This window comes from Sabethes cyaneus, chromosome 1 (genome assembly GCF_943734655.1).
Source record: "Sabethes cyaneus chromosome 1, idSabCyanKW18_F2, whole genome shotgun sequence".
Lineage (NCBI taxonomy): Eukaryota > Metazoa > Arthropoda > Insecta > Diptera > Culicidae > Sabethes > Sabethes cyaneus.
This window is the reverse complement of record NC_071353.1, coordinates 42,495,580-42,520,845: the sequence shown is the minus strand read 5'-3', so window position 1 is coordinate 42,520,845 and position 25,266 is coordinate 42,495,580. Positions and strand designations below refer to the sequence as shown.

At 42.8% G+C, this 25,266-nt stretch overlaps 2 protein-coding genes across 4 annotated transcripts; one reads left to right on the top strand and one right to left on the bottom strand.

Moving 5' to 3' along the window:
- Positions 1–12,440: 12,440 nt before the first annotated feature.
- On the bottom strand, positions 12,441–21,616 carry LOC128745511 (mitochondrial dicarboxylate carrier). 2 transcript variants are annotated; one of them, XM_053842589.1, is made up of 5 exons: positions 21,526–21,616; positions 14,513–14,857; positions 14,326–14,452; positions 13,351–13,483; positions 12,441–13,285 (listed from the first exon to the last, which is right to left on the bottom strand). In XM_053842589.1, exons 2-5 carry the CDS (start codon positions 14,796–14,798, stop codon positions 12,965–12,967), a joined length of 867 nt encoding a protein of 288 aa, XP_053698564.1. In that variant the 5' UTR covers positions 14,799–14,857; positions 21,526–21,616; the 3' UTR covers positions 12,441–12,964. The 2 variants fall into 2 exon arrangements, with proteins under 2 accessions (XP_053698564.1, XP_053698571.1); XM_053842596.1 differs by lacking the exon at positions 21,526–21,616 and adding an exon at positions 15,176–15,277.
- On the top strand, positions 15,865–23,501 carry LOC128745529 (elongator complex protein 6). 2 transcript variants are annotated; one of them, XM_053842607.1, is made up of 2 exons: positions 15,865–15,968; positions 22,745–23,501. In XM_053842607.1, the coding sequence occupies exon 2, from the start codon at positions 22,747–22,749 to the stop codon at positions 23,485–23,487; it is 741 nt and encodes a 246-aa protein (XP_053698582.1). In that variant the 5' UTR covers positions 15,865–15,968; positions 22,745–22,746; the 3' UTR covers positions 23,488–23,501. The 2 variants fall into 2 exon arrangements, with proteins under 2 accessions (XP_053698582.1, XP_053698587.1); XM_053842612.1 differs by lacking the exon at positions 15,865–15,968 and adding an exon at positions 15,977–16,039.
- Positions 23,502–25,266: the final 1,765 nt, after the last annotated feature.

The following is a 25,266-nucleotide window of genomic DNA, read 5'->3' as shown; positions in this document are numbered from 1 at the left end:
CCGACCGGCAGAACCACGAACGACCGCAGACACATCCTACCGAGACTAAAGTTCTACTACGACTGACTTTACTGAGACGATTCGAAATCAGCCCAGTAGACTGAGAAAAAGTTTCGTGTTTTGTGAACATGGAGTTACAATTCAAGTCTCTCATGCAAACCACCACTAGCATACGGTCGCGCTCGTTCATACGAGCCTGGCGGTTGATTAATCAGCGAGGAACGGGGGATTGTTTTTGGTAGCAGATCTGAAGGAGGCGAGAAAAACCTGTTTTGCTTCACCGCCTTCGCTACCAGTACCACCCGCGCAACCTCCCATGATGAACGGCATTCGATTCGGTAAAGCTCCGAAACAGCTGCCTAGAAGAGTGTGCTTGCTGAGAGAGCTTTCCTGGTCGACCAAGAAGATTGCGAAAGGCTAAATAAAACAGAAGCGATTGAATTTCCGTTCGTAGTGGTGCCTTACAGATTGGTACCATCTGAAGAATGGTTCACCAGATTTTGACACAATACACACATACACACCAGTGCGTGACGGTGTTTTATGTTTTGTTGTCGTATAGAGTGAGTGGGTGGAATTGAGAGGGTGCGTTGTTGTGAAACATACCTACTCTGACAACGTGTGCCGTGTAAGAAAGCGATTTTTCGTGTTAGTGCGCAACCGTGCAGCTAGCGCAACAGAGAGATTTGAATGCTCTTTCGGCGAACCTGTTGGTTATTGGCGAGAGAATCCTTTCAGTGGAAATGGGAATGAGGCTCTGTTTTGATTGCTGTCTTTTGACAGCGTCAATCGTTTTATGTGTTTTTCTTTTGCTGACAAAGTAAGTTACGTTTCAGACCTAGAGGGGGCTTGAAGATAGGATGGTTCAACTGTCAAAAGCAAAAATAATACAGTGGACCCCCGTTCGTTTGAACGATTCCTCATGCAAACTAACGAGGTTACTTTTTAATTTGAACAACTGGTAACCCGAAATATGCTTAAACCTGTGTGAACTGGCCGCCCTGCTCTTTGTTATTGTTTTGGTGGTATGTTTTAGTTGGCAGTTGCAAGTGCGAATATTGCATTTTCTGATCGGATTTTTATCTTTACCGTTAGGAAAACGATATGTGAAACCGATTAAACACGCTAGGTCAGTACAAACAAATCGTGTTTATGTGCATTGTCTGCATAAACAAATGATGTCATGTTGAGAATGACGTTTGAACCATTTTTAATTTGCACGTCGTGCAAACCAACGGGGTTCAAATTAAAAAGTGTTCAGATTAAAAATGGTCAAACGAACGGGGGTCCACGGTACACGTAATCCAAGACGATCTCTGACAACTTATTGTAAGGTGTCATACTTCCTGATTTTCCAAGACATGTCCTGTTTTCGCGATAATCGAAACAAAATCCTACCTTTACTGAAGACGTTGAAACATGATTGTTGCAAAGCCCTGATCGCGTATAAGCTGTGCAGCAACCAACCCCCCGGCACGCTATGTCCGAAGGTACTTATTATTTAACTTACATGCACCTCAAATTTCTCTTCACAGGATGTAAGTATTTGTCAAAATAATTAATTTAAAGAAGGTCTTAAAATATTCTATCTCGGGTTTTTCACGAAATTCAATTTTCAAGGTTATTTAGGGGTCATCCCCCCCTCAAGTGATCATATCCGTTGTAATCGTCCACCTTCGGTTTCAACCAAATTTGGTATAATTGCATATTCCGACCCAACATTCAATGTCCCAAAGTTTTGTACGGATTGACCAATCCCCCTTGCAGTGAAATGCAGTGAAAAATGAGTTTATTTCGAAAATTTGAGAAAAATGGAGAAGCGTCTCTGCTGTACTCGAACTATCGAATCGGGATTCGCTAATTGGGTCAACTAACAGTTGATAGAACTTTCTAAACTCGAAAATTCAGTAGAATTTTGACATTCAAGTGCTTTTTAGCTGGAACTATTGGCGTAGCTTGAGGTGTTGCCTGGGGATGAGGCCCTCTCCAGAACTCTGCAGCAATTTTCACCATTAGAATGTGTTCCCGAAAATATTTTCCTCCTTATTTTTTCTCGCGATAAAAACCAAACGCATAAATATCCACAGCTTTGTAGATGCGAGAGTAGTAGAGAGAACTTGGCCAAATACCGACGAACAAGGAATCAGTTGACTACGATACTGAGGAGTAAAATGTGCCAAAAGGAGCAAAGAGATCGTAAAGAATTAGAGCAGCTAATGACACGCGCAAGTTTTACGAGAAAGTAAACCAAACTCATAAGGGCTACACATCGAAAACTGACATATGTAGGAACGAGGGAGAGAATCTAATCACAAACGAGCGCAAGGTGGTCGGCAGTTGGCAGCAGTTCTTCGATTAACACCTCAATGGCGAAGTTGAAGAAAGATGCGGAACGGAATGCCTATGGAGGATAGTAATGTTCCAGCACCTGATCTCCAAGAAGTCAAACGAGAAATTGGATTGTTGAAGATCAAGAAATCCGCTGGTAAGGACCGTTTACCGGCAAAGCTATATAAGCATGGCCAAGAAAAGCTGACTCTACACTGCGTTATTTCCAAGATTTGGAAGTAGGAAAAGCTACCGGAGGATGGATGGAAAGTGTGGTTTGTTCCATCTACAAAAAGGGCGATCGGCTCAACTGCTGCAGCTATCGCGACATAACACTGGTAAACGCCGCCTACAAGGTACTCTCCCAGATCTTGTTACGTTCATGGAGGCTTGCGCACTTACTTACTTACTTACTTACTTACTTACTTACTTACTTACTTACTTACTTACTTACTTACTTACTTACTTACTTACTTACTTACTTACTTACTTACTTACTTACTTACTTACTTACTTACTTACTTACTTACTTACTTACTTACTTACTTACTTACTTACTTACTTACTTACTTACTTACTTACTTACTTACTTACTTACTTACTTACTTACTTACTTACTTACTTACTTACTTACTTACTTACTTACTTACTTACTCACTTAATTGGCCTAACGTCTTATGACAAGGCCTGCGCAGTATAATTTCTCCATCTGTTTCGGTCCATGGCAACTGATCTCCAGTTCGCTCGCTGTGCTCCTCTTCGTCTTGTTCCTACCGGCTTTGATGCGAAAACCATTTTTGCAGGATAGTTGTCCGGCATTCTAGCAACATGTCCTGCCCAACGTATCCGTCCAGCTTTAACCACTTTCTGAATACTTGTTTCGCCGTAGAGACGCGCGAGCTCGTGGTTCATTCTTCGCCTCCATACACCGTTCTCTTGCACTTTGCCAAAGATGGTTCTTAGCACCCGCCGTTCGAAAACTCCGAGTGCCCGTAGGTCCTCATCTAGCAGTGTCCACGTTCCGTGCCCGTAGAGGACAACCGGTCTAATTAGCGTTTTGTACAGTGTGCACTTTGTACGGGGGCTCAAATTGTTCGACCGCAAGTGTTTGTGGAGTCCGTAGTAGGCCCAACTTCCGCTGATAATACGTCTTTTAATCTCACGGCTGGTATTGTTGTCCTCTGTTGCCAGTGAGCCAAGGTATACGAACTCGTCGACTACCTCGAACTCATCCCCGTCGATTACCACGGTACTGCCCAAGCGAGCCCTGTCGCGCTCGGTCCCGCCCGCCAGCATATACTTCGTTTTAGACGTATTTATCTGCAATCCAATCTTCTCTGCTTCGCGTTTCAGTCTGGTGTACTGATCTTCCTCAAATCCTCAATTGTTCTGCCGACAGCATCCACGTCGTCAGCAAAGCAGATAAATGGACTGGATTTATTGAAAATCGTGCCCCGCATTTCGATCGCCGCTCGCCTTATAACACCTTCAAGCGCAATATTGAATAGCAGGCAGGAAAGACCATCTCCTTGTCGAAGTCCCCTGCGAGATTCGAATGGGTTCGACAATCCACCCGAGATTCTCACACAGCACTGGATCCCATCCATCGTAGCCATGATAAGTCTAGTAAGCTTACCCGGAAAGCCGTTTTCGTTCAAAATTTCCCATAGCTCTTGTCGGTTTACGCTATCATATGCGGCTTTGAAATCGATGAACAGGTGGTGCGTGAGGACTCAGAATTCGCGGCACTTTTGGAGGATCTGCCGCTGGGTGAAGATTTGGTCTGTTGCAGACCGACCCTCCATGAAACCGGCCTGGTAACTTCCCACAAATCTATTGGCTATTGGCGATAGTCGATGAAAGAGGACTTGGGACAGCACTTTGTAGGCGGCATTCAGGGTAGTGATGGCTCGGTAGTTCTCACAATCCAGCTTATCACCTTTCTTGTAGATAGGGTAGATAACCCTGTCTTTCCACTCCTCCGGTAGTTGTTCCGTATCCCAAATCTTGACAATCAGTTGATGCAGACAGCCGGCCAACTTGTCCGGGCCCATTTTAATAAGTTCCGCTCCAATGCCATCCTTTCCCGCTGCTTTGTTGTTCTTCAGCCGTTGGATGGCTTCTTTAACTTCCCTTATCGATGGGGGTGGCACATCTCCGTCGCTTGCTGCACCAATGTGGTCACTTCCTCCGCTATCATGGTCTTCCGCCTGCACGCCATTCAGGTGTTCATCGTAGTGCTGCTTCCACATTTCGATCACCGCACGGTCGTCAGTCAAGATACATTTTTATCTCTGCGCATTTCGGCTCGTGGCACGAAGCCTTTGCGAGATCCGTTAAGTCTCTGATAGAACTTCCTTGTGTCGTGAAAGCGGTACAGCTGTTCGAGTTCTTCGCACTCCTTCTCCTCTTGGTGGCGCTTCTTGTCCTTGAAGAGTCGGGTTTGCTGCCTCCGCTTCTGTTTGTATCGCTCCACATTCTGACGGGTGGCTCTACGCAGCATTCGTACCCGCGCTGCGTTCTTCTCAGCCAATATCTGCTGGCATTCCTCGTCAAACCATTCGTTACGTCGATTCGGTGCCGCACTGCCTAGGATGTTCTCCGCTACGCTGTTAATGGCTGTTTTCACGACATTCCAACAGTCCTCAAGAGTCAAGAGGGGCTTCATCCAGCTCACCCTCTTCCGGCAGCGCGGTTTCGAGAGATAACGCGTAGTTTTCGGCGACCTCCGGTTGCTTCAGTCGCGCTAGATTATACCGTGGCGGTCGGCGGTATCGTATGGTGTTCACAACAGATAGTTTTTGACGTATCCTTACCATCACTAGGTAGTGATCCGAATCAATGTTAGCGCCCGGATAGGTTCTGACGTTGATAATGTCTGAAAAGTGCCGACCATCTATCAGAACGTGGTCGATTTGTGATTCTGTCTGGTTGGGTGATCTCCAGGTGTACCGATGGTAGAGGTTATACTGGAAGAAGGTACTACGTATGGCCATGTTCTTGGAGGCGGCGAAGTCGACAAGTCTTAGGCCGTTTTCGTCCGTTTGCGCGTGGGCGCTGAACCGTCCAATCACCGGTTTGAATTCCTCCTCCTGACCAACCTGAGCATTACAGTCCCCGATGATAATTTTGACATCATGTCTTAGGCAGCGGTCGTATTCACGCTCCAACTGCGCGTAGAATTCGTCTTTGTCATCATCGGTACTTCCGAGGTGAGGGCTGTGCACGTTAATTATACTTATATTGAAGAATCGGCGCTTGATTCTTAATCTGCACATTCGGGGGTTGATCGGCCACCACCAGATCACCCGCTTCTGCATCTCGCCCATCACTATAAAAGCTGTGCCCAGCTCGTGTGTATTGCCGCAGTTCTGGTAGATGGTATGACCATCTCTATACGTACGTACCATCGTTCCTTTCCAGCATACCTCCTGCAGCGCTACGATGTCGAACTTGCGGCTCTTCACTTCTTTAGAAAGCACGTAGGTACTTCCGAGGAAATTTAGAGACCGACAGTTCCATGTTCCTAATTTCCAATCGTTAGTCCGTTTTCGTCACCTGGGTCTTTGCCGATTGTTCCGATTAGAGTTATTATTATTACTTACGGATTCCATTGCTTTGGTTTTTTTAGTGGTTCAGGCTTGCAAAGCCCGCAACCAACCCCTCAGTATCGCCGGAGGGCCAACGTAGCTCGAAGGAGCCCTCCTCCCCTGTCAGCATACGACCTTGGTTTCCACCGGGGTTGGTTACCCGATCTCCACCGAGGTTGCTCGTATCCCGGCTGGTACCACGAGGAGGTAGGGGTAGGAGCTGCTAGGTAAGAGGCTGTGAACCACTGTGGGGTCTATTTTATGCCCAGTGCACAAGGCACCGATGGTACGCATTACCAAGCCGTTTACCAGCTCGCGCACTACGGACCATATTTTTCCCATCCAACAGATCTTGCATGTCGGGAGGACAACGTGCCCACGCATCACATATTTATCGATTTAAAAGCGGCATGCGATACAGTCGTTCGAGACCAGCTATGGCAGATAATGCACGAGCATGTTCCTTCGGATAAACTGACACGACTGATCAGAGCTACGTTGCATCGAGCGATGTGTTTTGTCCGCATCTCGGGGATACTCGCGATTTCCTTCGAGTCCCGGTGAGGGTTGAGATAAGGTGACGGCTTATCTTGCTTGCTGTTCATCATCGCTCTTGAGGGAGTGATCCGACGAGCGGGTACCGAAACAAAAGACAGACTTTTCACCAAGGGTAGCCAGGAACTATCGAGCAAAAAGTGCTGTACACGATATTTGGCGGAGTAAACTTAAAGCGGAGAGTGGTGGGAGTTTATGAGCCACGCGCTACAGGTACTGCTTGTAGAGATTTCCTTCGTACATTTGACGAAAGTCGGTAGGCTACGGTGGGCCGGTCGTAAGGATGCTGGACGACAATGCGACGAAAATGGTTCTCGTCAACAACTCCATCGACACCAGAAACGGAGGGGCTCAACGTGCAGGATGGTTCGATCAGGTCTGAAGTGATTTGCGACTTCTTAGATGACTGGGAAATTGACGACGAGTTGCACAAGGTAGAGTTGAATGGAGACGACTGCTCGAAACAGCACGAGATACCCCGGCTCTGCTGACGACGACAACGACGATGATGACGCTTATATAAGTTTTACGTTTCCGAGTTTTTCGTTGGAATATTCTCAATTCTCTTTACCTTGACGCGACGACTCGGCCATATATAACAAAAATATTCATGCTGAGAACTAGTATTCATGTCATTACTAGTAGATCGATATTTTCAATATAGTGAAATTTTTTTGGGGGAAATTTTCTAGCTACGCCAATGGGACCAACTAGCGAACACCCAACTGATGAACCGCCCAATCAACAAACCCTTAATTAGCGAATCGCTGCTACATTTGGTTTTTCATTTATGTATTATATGTTGTAGCTTTCGACTGAGTATCTTTCCAGAATTTTATTTTTCGGCTTTGCAGTCCAATAGAGGTTTTCCGTCAGATCATACCCCTCCTTTTCTTATTTTTTCTCGAAAGTATTCCCAATATGAGTGACAATGGTGTAAAAATATATTTTTTTCGTTGACTCTAGAATTTACTACGATTTTTTAAACAATGAAAATTGCAAGAATGTTGAGTTTTTTTTTACCAAATCACGAATGTTGAGTTTTAAAAAATTCGTTTCGGCTGCACTATTTATCAAAATTTTCATATTTTCTGGCAGCATAGCACAACAGTTTTTGACATATGTGTATCAGCGATTGAGTGAAAAGGACAAAACGAATGAAAAGCTAATGATTACTTTCTTTTTCGTTTCGTGTGCTGCTTGCCACAAGAGTAAAGAGTGGCACAAATGGTTTCGAAGTGGTGAAAATAGAGGACACTGGTACAAAAAGGCATGTATTACATCCGAGAAGTGACGGGTTGAAATATACGTATTTTAGTTTTTCATTTTTACAGTAGTTAGAGGCTTTAATAAAGAAAGTTTTATAGGGGTATCATTTCTAAAGCCCCAAACACAATGCATACGGATTTTACTATGTTGCGGCAATTTGGCAGTTTTTACATGGGTTTTCTGTCCGCAACGTAGTAAAATCCGTATGCATTGTGTCTGGGTCTTAAGAGTCAAAGCCGAACATTTAGTAAAAAAAAAATTTTGACGAAAAATCTCTACTGCTGATGAAAACGAATGTATTTCTTCTACTTCCGACATTTCGATTTATATTAAGTCTTTTTCAAGGATTCTATTAAAACTATGCATTTACAAAAATATTTCTTCGGTTAATATAACATCTATGGTTACAGAAAATTGTCGTTTTTCATCTATCGGCTCTATTCAGTTGAACATTAACGGTCACTTTTATATACGGTGCTAGCATTCTGTAACAAAACGTGTCAAGAAAATTGTAAACTCAAGTCGCTTTTTACGCGAAGGATACGTCTCGCGTAAATCAAAACCGCGTAAATTCCAAAATTCGCGAACAAATAGTCGCGTAAAAAACAAACCGCGTGAAAACCGTCTCCATGTTTCCTGTTCAACCAGGGCGACAGAACCGGTATGAGTCGGTGCGTCAATCTACCATTCTCGATTGTGTCCCAGTCTTTCTGTTACTTGGCCAACGATTCTTCACTCACCAGCTTCCGAACTCTTCTGGTGCTTCTTCGTCCGTAACACTCCATCCTAGCGACAACGCATACAGCCTGAATTCGTTAATTGGGCCACGATTGCACTCCAGCTGATTCGCTAATTGGGCCGACTGATAGTTGTTAGAAATTTCTAAACTCGAAAATTCCATACAATTTTGACATTCAAGTTGTCATATAGCCCAATTAGCGAACACCCAATTAACGAACCGCCCAATTAACGAACCACCAATTAACGAAACTTTGCTGTACTGCCTCCGACGATATTGTTATGAACGCACTGGTGACTTTTACGGCCATGAGCCTGGTTCGTAGCGTTATGATCGAGGCTGGGCCTCCGTATTGCAGTATCGACGATGATACATTAGCTTGCTCGCTTGCTACTACTAGGCCCGTAGCGATACGGCATGATTCAAGCTACCGCAATGATAGCCTTCGCCGCCGGCGTAGCCACCAGTGTATGTTGAAGGAATGACGTACTCTCCAGGACCTCCGTTTTATGGTGGACAATTTGGGCTTTGCCTCCTGCAACCAGTTCTCGATCTTTCCAATCGCCTCTGTCACCAGCATTTCCACATCTTCCAGTGATTTGTCGGCCACCGATAACACGATGTCATCCGCAAAGCCGACGATTATCGCGCCTCTGGGCAACTTCAAAGCTGGTACATCATTGTACATCCCGTTCCAGAGCGTAGGTCCGAGGATGGAGCCTTGTGGAACTACCGACGCAATGTCCATCGTCTTACGCCCCTCGAAAGTAACTCTTCAGAATTATGCGTAGATATCCCGGGACCTGCATGCTATGCAGCGACTTGGCAATAGCTTCCCAGCTTACTTTTTCGGTCACAATCCGCATTACTTGGTCTTGGGCTGCCACTCTCCAGTCGCCCCTTACACCCGCTGTTCTAGCATCCTCGTCAACAGCGTTCATCCAACGGGTACGGGGTCTGCCTCGAAGTCGTCGGCCTCTGTCGGGTTCTCTGTTAAATATTGTTTTCGCTAGTCTCTCATCCGGCATTCTTGCTACATGGTCAGCCCATTGTAGCCTGCCGTATTTTAGTCGCTTCACAATATCCTCATCTTTGTAAACTAGGTATATTTCATGATTCATGCGCCTGCACCACACTCCTTCGTCTAATATGCCACCAAGAATTGATCGCAGGATGTTACGCTCGAAAACGCCAAGAGCTCGTCGGTCGCTCTCTTTCAACGTCCACGCTTCGTGGCCGTAGAGTACCACCGGGAGAATTAGCGTCTTATAGAGCGCGAGCTACCAGCTAGCACAGTTTTTTACTTCGATCGTTACAACGGCGCAAAAACGATCTCCTCTTCGCGTCTGTTTGGACGACTTCGCGGCTCGCTCTACTACTATCCAGATAGCTTCCACAGTGGACTTCACTTTCCGGAATCCGAACTGCATATTCGACAGACCAGGTTCACCTTCCGTGTACCTCGTCAGTCTGTTCAAGATAATCTGCGATAATCCACATATATCCAGCAAACACATCGGCGTATACGACGCCACAACAAACATGTTTACTGCATGGTTGCTTCTTAAGCGTTGGTTTTCTGGATATTGGCAATGTAAAAGTTGAATAAGCTGCTATTCAAATAAAATATTTGTTGGGGTCGGATCCCTCGCAGGCGCTCCTGGCTTCGGCACTAACACTAGCTTCTGGATTTTGCATTGGTCAGGGAAGTGACCATCTTCTAAATATTTTTTCTGCACTGTCCTGAGAACATGTCCGGGAACGATTACGCCTTCTTGATTTTTAGCCGTCTAACCACTGCTATTAGTTCACCATTACAGTCTCTTGCTGTCCGTCGGCATGGTCGATGTGGCTGTTGAAGTTCAGCCAGTCGTCTATCATTACTCCCGAATGCTTGCCAGCGCACGTTAAAGTAATGACGACCTCTCTTCGGCACTGCACGGTGTTGGTGGCCATATCGTAGGCTCGTGTGCATCGGGAAAAGTTTTCTGGTTTTCTCAGGTCCTTTTGGCTTTTGCCATCACAATGCAACACGCGTTACCACAGCAATTGCGCTTGCCCTGCTTTATCTTCTATTTCAATGCAACCTTCGCCAATCTGAAGGCCATGCTACGCTCTTCACGCTCCTCTGCAGTTCTGGCTCTCTTGCATGCATGTATGTATGTTGACCAAACTCGTGATTTTTAGTCATGACCTTGAAATGCGGTCAGGCATATATTAATATATTTTTTTTTTGAAACGATGATTCTACAATTGACGAAGGGACGGTAAGGAAAAGTAATGAAGAAGGATTTTGTTAGGGAATGAAGGGCAAAGAGTGGAAAGGAAGGGGGGGGGGGGGTAATAGGTAGCTATGCTTAACAAAAGTTGTCGTTGTGACTCCTATCTTTTGTCCAATGCTGGAAGGTGCATGGGTCGAACCAAGCTATAATCAGAGATTATAACCGGATTTGAACCCACAACACCTGCCAGGGCGTGTGGCTCGCTGGTACCCGTGTACCTTTGAACCATAGAGGCGCTGGACAAAAGAAGTCTGCACAACCCCCCTTATTAACCATAGCGACATGGGTTGAGCTATTTTTAGACTCCGTTCCTATGAAATTGACCAAACTCGAGATTTTTAGTCATGACCTTGAAATGCGGTCAGGCATATATTAATATTTTTTTCCCTTCATTCCCTAAAAAATCCTTCTTCATTACTTTCCCTTACCGTCCCTTCAATTGTAGAATCATCGTTTCAAAAAAAAAATATTAATGTATGTTTGTGTTTATTTTGTATGCATGTATGTGTGTACAATTAGCAGAAACGAAATAAAGGAAAAGAAGCTTCTTGATTCTTGACAGTGGAAAATCTTTCTTATAGTAAATGTGTTGGTCAATGGGTAGGATGAACGCAATGGGTCCTCACCAGGATGGCTATAATATGAATTAGTACTGGCTCGAGGAACAAAGCGGGTAAAGTAGAGCAAGCTTGAAGGAAGGGTAAACCCAGCGCAGCTTATAGTGTAAGCTCCCAGGTGAATAGATTAACGATACTGGTCGCAGTGATCAATCCATACAGGAAAACTTCAATTAATCCACCTAGTGATATGTGCTGGTCTTTCTACTGCAACAATATTATTTTGATTTCTTAATATATGAATAATCTCCCAGTTGGCCTCGAGATACCAGTGTTAGACCAGTGTCTAACAACCCATAGTGGTCGTATGTAAGAAGCTGAGGCTGTAGAGTCAATAAGATCGTAGCACTAGGGCAGCAATTGTCCTATAGTCTAAAAGTTGGCTGCGAAGTCTGCCGAATAAAAATCAAAAGGTCCAAGTGCCGAAAGTGGAACGTTAATAACCAAGGTTGGTCTGACAAACTTTATTTGTGGCTGCTGTAAAATGTCGCAACCGTTCAATACAACTGCTTCGACAAACAGCGAAATGCACGTCGAGGAGTATTTACAAAATCGATTTCTATCCATGATTCGTAGCCACAAGAATTCCGTTGTCGTCTGACCTGATTTTGCGTCTCGCCATTAGGCGAAATCAACGGTAGAGTTGTATACCTTCAAAGATGTAACCTTTGTTCCAAACGACATGAATTCCTCTAAGCACTCACAAATTCGACCAACTAATGAATTTTGGGCGTTGACGAAGGCACATCTTAGGAAACATGCCTTGCAGTAAAAACATGCAACAGGATGAAAATGACTGGACAAAAGTAACTAAACTCGTCGCAAAGAAGTTTGTGTTGAACATGTCGAATGTCATGTCGAACATTCGCCAGAAGGTACGTCAGCTTTCATGCAATCTGCAAAAACCAGCAATTAAGAACACTGAGCTGTTGTACTAATATCATTTTAACAGCATATCTAATAAACATTAAATTTATAACATTTCTGCTTTATTTCAATTAAAAACTGGATGCGTCCATGCTTTTTGGGACAGTCTTCAATATAACTTTGTCACGTCAAAGCTTGGCCGGTCAAGGTGACATGGATTGTTTATACACATACATAGATACATATATAATTATTTCTTTTAAAAATCTTTTCCAGAATCAGTTTTTAACCAACAAGCAGCAGGTATTCTATCACAAATTCCTGGTTTCTATTTTATTAGTTCTCAGATTGTAGTACATTTTGAAATTCACAATAAACAGATAAAATAAAATTATAACTTTTCTTTACTTATAATGAGGCTAGCGTCAGTGGAATGTTTGTTCCTATTCGTTGATTCTCGTTTTTTTTTCTCTTTTAGAGTACCTTTAACTAGGCAAGTTTTAAGTTTTAGCCTCCAGCTAATAATTCCATTTAGTAAACGGATAAGAAACAACAAAAATGCAAATATTAAATCTTTTGCAACTGTACAGCAACATAGATTGAGAACCCGTAGTTTAATATCTTCATGCAAGCAGTGTGAGTCACTTTTGAAAACACAACAGTACACCAATACACCCACAATGTTTAACCCGTAGGCCCGTTTCCATGTCTCCGAAGCTACTTCTTCTCCGGTTTCAAATAACCGAAGTTCATGCGCAGTTGTTCAAGGAATACGAACGTCAGAATAGTATGCGGCCCCAGTCGAACGAAAGCTGGCACGTACCCCTTGAAGAACCCTAGCGGCCCTAGCCGAGCGGTGTACTTAACGATTTCCCAAACATTCGCAAACTCGCCCGGTTTGGCGTTCATTGCGCGGGTTTTCAGCACATCCAGCGGTTGCGTCATAGTGGTCGCAATGGCACCGGCTGTCAGCGACGATAAGAAATGAGTAGTTAAGTTGTCACCGAAGTGTCCTGAGTTCAGAAGGAGATCTTTAACCTGTGAAATGAAGCAGAAGGTAACGTACGCTCTGTAAAAAAGTAAAAGGGCACGTCAATATCTACCAGATCGTAGAAAGATAGCTGTCCGATGGTCATAAATACGGCACGGGATGTGGCAGTGGAGGCACCGGAAAACAGACGTGTGAATCCTTCCTCCCGGAAGACACGGAACAGTCCGTCGATTGCATGTTTGTAGCTGAAATGGTTTTTTTGTTATTGCATAGAAACTTTAAGCGCTCTACTGACGGCGCGAAAGACGACACAATAGGCAGTAACGCATAACTTTTCAAAAGGACCTAAGTAACAAATGAGATATTCTCTTTGTGCCGCTTCTCTTTCGCTTGCCACGGCGATGCAAATGTACCTCAAAACATCAGCTTTGCAGAAATCGGTTGCTAGCGTCACTAGTTAGCTAAACGTTAAGAAAATTTTCGATAAAATGCATTTATGACGCCGTAATAATCATGAGAGAGACACATCAAAGAGAATCTCTAAATGTTACTTAGGTCATTTTGAAAAGTTTCCCGAGAATTAATGTATATGCTGTTTATTTTTGAGACGACACGGTTTCAAGCGAGGACATGAGCCAAACGGACAAGAATCGCCTACATACCGACGAGTCGCTCCGCTTCAGAATGCTTACATTTATGAATGAATGAATGATTTATGAATGTTCTCTTGGGAGTGGATCGTAAATGCATGTCAATTTTCACATGGTTCAAGCAGCAATGAATTCTCTTAACAGAATTACATTTTCCTTATTACACATTTTGTAAAAGTGGTGTTGTAACGCTGTCGTAATCTGCTTGAGGCATGGAATGCTAAGATAATGTCACCCTTTGATCGAATTGTGAACAATCGATACTATCGAATCAAACCAAACATTTGAATATCCCTCCTTTTGTATCATTCGAAATGTGATAAACGTACGACTGAGCTTGATTTTTATGAGTAGTAGAATGATATAGTGAAAAATGCTTGTAAAGATATGATCCTTCTAAGCCTTTCCACAATATCTTTTTAGTTGCTTTTACTCACTTTCTCCTCTGGTCAATTGGCAGTTTGATGTCATTTTGCATGCGAACGTTTACCATATCGGCAGGGGTACCAACAAAGCCGCCTGCAGCACCTGCTGCCCCTGCCAATACTGCCTTTCCTAAGAAGCCTACAAAAGAGAACTCATCAGTAGAACCAACCTTCGACATCGACGTAATTCTAACTTTACCTGAATCGTTTCCCATGGCCTGCTTGCCGACTTCGTAAATTCCAAATCGTGTGGTAGAGTAGGTCAGTTGACGGAGCAGCGAAGCCGACAAACCATTATACAGAGCCAGAACGCCCTGCGTTCGGATCACTTTTCCGGTCAGTTGCAGCAGGGATATCTTACCTTCCTGTTGGGTTTGCAGGGTGACCTTCAGTAAATCTAGCGGATGGGTACAGCACGCCGCTCCAGCACTGGCCAAACCGCCGAAGTACCAATAGGATATCCGCTTTTGCTTATCATCGGCCATTCTGAAGAAAGCTGATCTCGGAAGGGGTAACGTTTTCCGGCGTACGTTCGTGCAAAAGTCTAGAAGCAGAAAAACACTCTTCAGCAAATCAATTCAGCTATCAATTTCAGCCATTTCAGTTTAGGACTAATTTTGCCATCTAATCGTTCTCAAGGTCGGATCACTTGCGATGTGACGCAACAGCTGAAAACGTAAACATTCCGTGTCGGCTGCATGAAAGTAAGCCAAGTTTAGCGCCACACGACACTCCCCTTTTGCACCAAAACAAAAATACTGTCACCACGGATGCCGTAAATCTTTTCACATTCAGATTTTATATTTATTTTTAGATAAAGAACGTTAAATCGGAAGATAAAGAAGAGGAAAGGTTACTGTACCACTTATGCACCGTCACCGTCCGTATGGGCAAAGTTGTGAACCGAGCAATTGAGAATGACGTAAGCTTAGAAACTGACAGCATCCTGCTGTTGGCTGGTATGGCATAGGAAAAATCATTTAGATGATCTTGACTGACAGCTGACAAAATGTTGGTTTTCACTTTGCTAAATTTGGAAAACCAGGAAACATCTAACGACTGTTTGACGCACGTAACTATTTACGTTGTGAAATCAGTGTAATTAACAACGTTTTAAGTGAAGAAGTTATTTTATACAGTCGAATTTTCCCAATGCTTTCTGCGAAAGCTTTGCAAAATGTAAAATTACGAATCCCTCTAGATGTGATTGCGTCAAACCTCCATTTACTGAGGTGCTTATTCCCCCACAAATATGCAAATGCACCCTGAAAGCTTCTCTCTGATCACGTTATATGAAATGTATATTGCAAACTGCAAATTGCGCTTACCTACATCGATTTAAACAGCTTCAAATCGATGAATTATATGAATTTTTATTTTTAATTAGTGAAACGTGACATGATCATCAACTATTTTAATTTTTCCTTAATTATTCCTAATTGTTTCAAAAGCTTTAAACCCCAACTAACGTTTTACCACACCTTTTCGTAATTCATTGGTACATTACGAATACGATGGTGTGCTGTCAAACTCAGCTGTTTTAGTTTGTTTGCACTTAGAACCTCCGCTGTGCTATTTCTGTTATTAAGTGATAACTAAATTGTTTTCTCGGCTCAACACATTCATTCTACAACTTATTTGCTGATTTCGTTAATGTAAGTTTATCTTTTATGTTAGATCTTGTGCGTGATTTCTTCTGACGTGAAGTTTCTGCTCCTGTTGCTAGGTATGTTGTGGAACACATTTTTGGTTCTTACATTAGTGTATTGCAAACACACTCATAAGACGGCTGACGTCTGTATTCTATATCTCAAAATACCAGTATGTTGTCCAAAGTTTCGTTTTTTATGTTTTGTAAGCATGACAAGCAAAAAAACGGTTTGGATTTCGATGCTTGTTGCATTGTGAAATAGTTTAGAATGGCAGTAATGTTTTTAAATCCTCGAAACTTCCAACGTCTAAGAAAAGTTCAAAACATTTTTCGATTTTGTGCAACGATGCTTAACTTAACTTTTCAATCAGTTTTGACTGTTTTACAATTGTATAATGATTACAACCATCACATATAATTGCTGGACATTTCTTTCTATCCAACAACATATTGACGATGCAACGCCATGCAGTGGTAAAAAAATATTGATGTTTGAAATCTTTCATTCAAACGTTAGGGTAACCAACCTGCTTTGGACCCCATCAGCAACTGTACATGATTTGGACACTTTCGTTTGATTTTGCTGTACCCTATAACTCCGTTTTGGTTTTTACAAAGTGCTACGAAGTATTGTAAACAAAGATTTAGTTTTAAGTAAAAAAAATTTGAAAAAATTATCTGAGCATTGCCACTAGAGAAAACTTGGTCAAATATCGACGAGCAAGGAGCGAGTTGACCACGATTCTGAGGAGTAAAAAGTGCCAAAAGGACGAGAGAGATTGTAAAGAATTAGAACAACTATTCCGAGCTAATGACATGCACAAGTTTTACGAGAACGTGAATCAAACTCGTAAAGGCTACACACCGAAACTTGACATAGGGACGAGGGAGGGAATATAATCACAAACGAGCGCGAGATAGGCGATAGGTGAAAGCAGTTCTTTGATGTACACCTCAATGGCAATGGCAAACGGAAGCTAACCTAGGAGTGCCCATGGAAGATAGTAATGTCCCAGAACCTGATCTCCAGGAAATCAAGCAAAAAATCGAGTTGCTGAAGTCCAACAAAGCCGCGGATAAAAACCGCCTACCGACAAAGCTTTATAAACGTGACCGAGAAACGCTGGCAACGGCTCTACACAGTTATTTCTAAGATTTGGGCGGAGGAGAAGCTACCGGAGCAATGGATGAAGTGAATGGTTTGTTTCATTTACAAAAAGGTTGATCGGCTCGACTGCTGCAACTCCCGGTAAAACGCTAGTAAACGCTACCAACAAGGTGCTCTTTCAGATCCTGTTACATCGGCTGTTAGCGATTGCACAAGGTTTTGTACGGAAATACCAGGTGGGCTCCACGGGGGTCGCACAACGATAAACCAAATTTTCACCATCCGACAGATTTGGCAGAAATGTCGGGAGTTCAACGTACCCACGCATTATCAGCGCCGAACAAGGCTGATACCGTACTAAAGCCTTATTAGACCGGTAGTTTTTTATGTACTTGAAGCCGTGACGCTACCCACTAAGACATAAGCGCCCTTGCCGTGTTCGAGCGGAAAGTACGGCGGACGATATTTGACAGAGTGTAAATTGAAAGCGGAGAGTGTCGAAGAGGTATTGATCACGAGCTACAAGCACTGCTTGGAGAGATTTCGATCGTACATATGGCGAAAGTCGGTAGGCTACGGTGGGCCGGACAAGGCCGTCGTAAGGATGCCGGATGACAGCGGCGAAAACAGTTATCTTCACCAACCTCACCGGCATCTAAAACAGAGGGGCTCAACGTGCAAGATGGCTCGATCAAGTCGAAAGTGATTTGCGACTTTTGAGCCGACTGGGGAGTTGGCGACGAGTGGCTCAAGATCGAGTTGAAACCGTACAGCCCCCGTTTCTATGCTGCTGACGACAACGACGATCGACTGCTGAGACTTGTTTAGAGAACAAAATCTTGTCATTAAAGCTAAAGATTCACTGTTTATCATGAACTATACAGATCATGATCTGTGCGTGTAGTTATAGCTCACAGATTTGATCAAAATAACTGATTTTCCATTATTTCTATGTAAAATTTTGCGACTTGATACTTCTTGTCGATTGGTTGGATGGTTGGCCTCCTGCTTAATTGTGATAATTGAGAGCAAAAGAAAATTTTTTATTTATGTTCTCTAATTAGGCCATTACAAATATTTTTTAAAGTTTTTGTCCTTTGGATGCTGGGCAACTGAATGTGGGGGCGAAAAAAAACAAAGAAATTTTTTTAATCACGCAAAAAAAATTAAGATTTTAGGAATTTTTATTTACACATTAATCGTGAAACCCGAATCTATTCTTGCTCTTCATCTATACGTTACTAGCTGACCCGACAAACTTCGTATTGCCACAAATTAACCTGCGTTGTACATAAATCATGAATCTCGGATGATCTTTGTCACAATCTCGAGTTTTGCAAGCCCCCCAGGCGCTTCTGACAACGGGTCACCGGCAACACTCGCGACCGTCTCGTCCTGAATGATCTAGTGTTACTATAGATAGTTTTTGTGGTCTTGTATTGACTAATGTTTTATGGAAGAGTCTCGAATTTCTCGAGTACGATTAGTTTTTGAGTTTCGCAAAAATTTCTGTTTTATTTGTATGAGAGTCCATATCCCCCTACCACAGGGGTGAGAGGTCTCTAACTATCGTAAAATAAATTCAAGACTCCAAAATCTCCCACATGCCAAATTTGGTTCCATTTGCTTGATTAGTTCTCAAGTTATAAGGAAATTTGAATTTCATTTGTATGGGAGCTCCCCTCTTAAAAGGGGAAGGGGTCGTAATTCACCATAGAAAAAATTTCTGCCATCTAAAACTCCCACATGCCAAATTTGGTTCCATTTGATTGATTAGTTCTCGAGATAAGAGGAAATTTGCATTTCATTTGTATGGAAGCCCACCCTCTTAAAGGCGAGATGGGCCATAACTCGCTTTCTAAAGAAGAGAGGGGTCTCAATGCACAATAGAAAAAAATCTTGCGTCCAAAACCACTTACATGTCAAATTGGGTTCCATTTGCTTGATTAGTTCTCGAGTTATGAGGAAATTGGTTTTTCATTTGTATAGGAGCCCCCCCCCCCCCTCTTAAAGTGGGGAAATCCATAAAAAATATACCATAGAAAATATTCTTGCCTACAAAAACACCCACATGATAAATTTGGTTCCATTTGCTTGATTAGTTCTAGAGCTATGAGGAAATTTGTATTTCGTTTGTATGAGAGCCCCCCCTCTTAAAAAGGTAAGGGGTCCTAATTCATCATAGAAAAAATGGTTGCCTCCAAAAACACCCACATGCCAAATATGGTTCCATTTGCTTGATTAGTTCTTGAATTATGAGGAAATTTGTATTTCATTTGTGTAGAAGCACCCCCTCTTAAAGTTGGGAGGGGTCCTAATTCACAATAGAAAATATTTTTGTCTCCAGAAACCTCCACATGCCAAATTTGGTTCTATTTGCTTGATTAGTTCTCGAGTTATGAGGAAATTTGAATTTCATTTGTATAGGAGCCCCCCTCCTAAAGTGGGTAGGAGTCCCAATTCATCATAGAAAAAAATTTTGTCTCCAAAAACACCCACGTGCCAAATTTGGTTCCATTTGCTTGATTAGTTCTCGAGTTATGAGGAAATTTGTATTTCGTTTGTATAGGAGCCCCCCTCTTAAAGTTGGGAGGGGTCCTAATTCACCATAGAAAATATTCTTGTCCTAGAAAACTTTCACATGCCAAATTTGGTTCCATTTGCTTGATTAATTCTCGAGTTATGAGGAAATTTGCATTTCATTTGTATAGGGGCCCCCCTTCCTAAGACGGGCAGGGGTTCCAATTCATCATAGAAAAAATTTTTGTCTCCAAAAACACCCACGTGCCAAATTTTGTTCCATTTGCTTGATTAGTTCTCGAGTTATGAGGAAATTTGTATTTCGTTTGTATAGGAGCCCCCCCTCTTAAAGTGGGGAGGTGTCTTTATTTACCATAGAAAATACTCTTGCCCTCGAAAACTTTCACATGCCAAATTTTGTTCCATTTGCTTGATTAGTTCTTCAGTTATGAGGAAATTTGTGTTTCATTTGTATAGGAGCCCCCCCCTCTTAAAACGGGGAGGGGTCCTAATTCATCATAGAAAGATTTTTTGTCTCCAAAAACACCCACATGCCAAATTTGGCTCCATTTGCTTAATTACTTCTCGAGTTATGAGGAAAATTGTGTTTCTTTGGTACAGGAGCCCCCCTCTTAAAGTTAGGAGGGGTCCTAATTTACTATAGAAAATATTCTTGCCCTCGAAAACTTTCACATGCCAAATTTTGTTCCATTTGCTTGATTAGTTCTCGAGTTATGAGGAAATTTGTACGGAAGCCCCCCCTTTTAAAGAGGAGAGGAGTTATAATTCCCCTTATAAAGAGGGGAGGGGTCTCAATTTATCATAGAATAAATTCTTGTCACCGAAAACACCCACATGCCAAATTTTGTTCTATTTGCTTGATTAGTTTTCGAGTTATGCAGAAATTTGTGTTTCATTTGTATGGGAGCCCCCCCTCTTAGTGGGAAGAGGGGTTTCTAACCATCACTAAAACCTTTTCTGGCCCCAAAAAACCTCTACATGCATATTTTCATGCCGATTGGTTCAGTACTTTTCGATTCTATAAGGAACATACGGACAGACAGACAGACAGACAGACAGAAATCCTTCTTTATAGGTATAGATTATTTTTCATGCAAAAACCTTCGAAAATAGAGTCAAAATCGAAAAAAAAAATTTTAGTCGATTTTCGGAAATTACATTATTTGTACTTCCACTTTTGCTTCGTGCTAGAAGCGTTAACACTCCGTAAACACTGTTTTCGATTTCTTTAGGCTGTAAAACCCACAAATAATTGATTTTATACAAAAAAAATTCTACTCAAATTTAACAAATTTTTTTTGCCCCCCAATTTTTAGAGCCAATTTTGAAAGGCGGGGGGACAAAAATTTTAAAAATTATTTACAATGGCCTTATGTAAAAATAATACCTAAACTTTTCCAAATTATAATACGTTTCATAACGGTTTAAAACCCTAACTTTAAGGTTCAAAAAGTCGTCATTTAATTTTTGGATTTCAAAAGCAGTTTTTATGCTCAAAATTCTTTGTTTTCTTGTAGACAGAGAGATTACAGCTTTCATGAACAGAACTGTTATTTTGAGCATAAAGCATGCTTTTAAAATTCAAAGACCAATGTTTGCGCCTTAAGTGATACACAATCCTAAACTTCACAATGAAAATAGAATTCATAAACTGTTTCTAGCTGCTTATCGCGATTGTTCTGGCATCGATTGCCCTGGAACGCGCTGTCCGCTATTGCATAAGTTTTTAACTCAAAACCAAAACACTTCATGATGCAATCAACTAATCGTTCCACTAGGCATGCCAGCCAGTTCATGTCACTTTTCGAAGCAAGTTTACTTTTGCTTATCGCACTGAATCTGCTCAATTGTGACATAATTGCACAGTCTCCAGTGCGGACGTAATTTTCCGGTAAATTAACGTGACACTCACCTTCGTAACTATATCCTTTGCTGGGTGGGACTGCCAAGTTCGGGGGTGAACTGAATTTTGCTTCTAGTTGTAGCACGAACCGACTCCGAAAGGCGATCGGAGCGTTATGAATGTGCGATTATCAGCAGCAGATGAGTTTGTGCGCGTCGTCATACCTACCGGTTTGCGTGGTGGTTGTCAGTATAGATAACAGCATACATGCCGCATGCCGGCACGCTAGCGAGCATAGAGGCGAAACACACGAACGTGATTGGTCGATTAGACGTTGGAAGCAAGGTAAAGGCCGAAATTATGGGAAATCAACATATAACATGAATGGAATATTGATATTATTTTGTGATACAGTGAACGAAAACTTTGAAAACTTACTGCTGTAATGGATCTAAATTTGTTTCTATATGGGTTTTACGAAAAATGCTATATAACTGTAAGATTATAATTTGATTGAACCTTACCGCTAGTGCACAGTGACTAAATTTGGAAAAGTAAAACCTCGCCTTTGGAAAGCAATACCAAATTTCATCGATTCCTCATTGAAAGACTGTGCCATTTTGAGTATCAAATAATATTTGCGAATGGGTCTCTGCTTGTTCTTTAACAATATCAACAAGGTTTCATCTAGAAAATAATTCAATTTCAAAAGTACATCGATAAAATTTTGAATGATTTATAAATAAAATAAAGACTTTCTATTAGAGAAACCACTAGAACAGTGGTTCCCAAATGGGGGTTCGCGAACCCCCAGGGGTTCGCCAAAAACTTTAGTTCGCTGCAGAATAGTATAGAGAAATCCGTCAGGGGGTACGCGAACCGAAAAAAGGTTGGGAACCGCTGCACTAGAAGATATCTTTATTTTTAATATTTTTTCTGTTGTTTTAGGTGTTGTTACGTAGAAAAAAACGAAATTATTAACGATATAAATCGTTGATTCCATAGTATGATCTACAAATCACGCCTACATCGCAAGGCTTGATCTGACCTCGACAAGATTCTAGGTCTTTAAATATATAACTCAGCGAGTTTGCTAATTGATTACAAAGCTATTTGCTAGTGTGTAATGCAGTCCACTTTTTGTCAAAATGCTCGGCGACTCTATCTGCTAGACAAGATCAACATTTGTTCTATCATTTATCATTGCTACCAGCCTCACAGTTAGCAAAGGCACTAAACACTAACGTGTCGTTGTTTTTCTTTTTCATCTCGAATATGCAACCGACAGCGATGGCTCAACCACTACTAGCATCATGTGGTCTAAGCGAGCCGGCACTTCCACCTGGGCTCACCCTCGTCCGGCAGCACTCGGCGGTCGATGGTAGCTTCCTAATAGCAGCCGTTCTGGGACATCGACTCAAATTATCCAGGAACGAACGGGTTCTACTCATTGCAGCCCACCACAGCTACAGTCATTACAGCAGTGCCTGCCTGAAATTAGCCTATAATCTAGGCCCCGCTCGGGATTCTGGACAGCTGGAAATTTTTGACGTTGGTGCGGAGGTCGCTCAAAATTATCCCGTGCTTCCAGCATTAAACGACATACAGAAGCGGATCGAAACGTTTTTGGAGCAATCACCGGAGGCGACAGTGCTAATAGATGATCTCACCTTTCTGCTTAACTTCGGGCATTCTGAGACGGAATTAATCAACCTTGTTGAAACCTGGGTTTCTTTGGCAAACGCTCAACAATCGTTCGTTATTAAACTGAACACTGCCGAACTGTACGACTGGCTATGTGACAATTTGGTTGATATGGCTGAGATCGAGGTGCGACTAGAGCAGCTTACCTCCGGTAATTTCCGAGAAGTTGACGGACGACTCAATGTGAGCCGACTTAACCATGCAGACAGTCGGGGGGAAAATTCGCTAATAAGCTTCAGAACGTTGGAGAAATCATTGCTGTACAAAGTGAACGACCGAAGCATTAAAGTGTTCGTGCCGGGTGAAGTAGGAATCAAGAACGTTTGAGTGCGACAGAAATTGTGCAGCAATAAAATCGAAATATTTTTATGCATTTCTTTTTATTAAGTAACACTTCCCAAAACCCTTCTTGGCAAGCAATGATTTGCTAATTGAATCCTTTCTTTTGCGAAACCTCCCCAAACAATGTAGCTTAAACTGGAAAATGTAAAGTTAGTAGAGCATACAGCGTGTTCAATAAGTTCGAATACCGTGGACCCCCGTTCGTTTGACCATTTTTAATCTGAACACTTTTTAATTTGAACCCCGTTGGTTTGCACGTCGTGCAAATTAAAAATGGTTCAAATGTCATTCTCAACATGACATCATTTGTTCGATTCGTTTGTACTGACCTAGCGTGTTTAATCGGTTTCACATTTCGTTTTCCTAACGATTAAGAGAGAAATCCGATCGGAAAATGCAATATTCGCACTTGCAACTGCCAACTAAAACAAACCACCAAAACAATAACAAAGATCAGGGCGGCCAGTTCACACAGGTTTCAGCATATTTCGGGTTACCAGTTGTTCAAATTAAAAAGTAACCCCGTTAGTTTGCATGAGGAATCGTTAAAACGAACGGGGGTCCACTGTACAACTTTTCATCGTTGTGTAAGTGCGCATCATGTGCATTCTGTGTATTGGTATTGGTGTCAGCTTTAGCCTAAAGGTAAGGCTAACCGACGCGCAAGGTGTCGACTTGGTGGCATTTGTTATTTGTTTACCGCGCGCGACAAAGGAGTACCGTATCGTCGTAGTAAAGTTGTTTGCGAGAGGTGAGCGACCCGGCTACATATTTCGACGGTTGAAATCCCACGGGGTGAAGCGGAAATTCATCTATAACACCATCCGTCGGTACCGGGAGACGGGTTCGGCCAAGGACCGTGCTAGATCCGGGCGGCCGCGTTCGGCGAGGACACCAGCAGCCATCAAGGTGGTGAGGGAGCGGGTACGTCGAAAAATGAACCGCTCGATCCGGAAAACCGCTGTTGACCTGGATGTGTCGATCGGGACTGCCCACACTATCATGGCGAACCTGGAATGCAAACCGTACAAGAAACGCAAAGTTCACGGGATAACGGAGGCTACAACGAAGAAGAGGGTGGACAGAGCAAAACTGATACTTTCGTGGCACGCTGGTCAGGAGTTCGTGTTTTCTGATGAGAAACACTTCATCTTGCAACAGCCGTACAATGTCCAAAATGATCGGTTGTGGGCGCCGACGTTGGCCAGGCATCCCCCCGTCCCACATAAACATCCCGCGGTTCCAGAGCGCCGCGTCGGTAATGGTTTGGGGAGCCGTATCCAAGCGTGGAAAGCTTCCACTGGTGTTTATCGAGAAAAACGTGGAAATCAACGTCCCGTACTGTAAGACCGAGGTGGAGAAGGTTGTGGCCCCGGCACTTCGTGACCTCTACGGGAAAGATCATTATGTCTTTCAACAGGACGGTGCACCGGCCCACACGGTGAGTATTGTCCAAGCGTGGTGTCGGGAGAATTTAACTGATTTTCTCGATAAGACTTTGTGGCCTCCCAGCTCCCCGGATCTTAATCTCCTAGACTTTTATGTTTGGTCGTACATGCTGGCCAAGCAGAGCGGACATAAAGTGAGCACTACGGACCAATTTGAGACGTTCATTTCCAAGATTTGGGACGAGATGCTCATAAACCAGGTGCGTGCCCCGTGTGATTCTTTTGAGAATCGTCTCATGTTCGTCAGAAAGTACAAAGGGGGACGTCCGCCGATTGGAGAATCCTGAGGTGAAAAGGAGCCTCGGCGTTACCATCA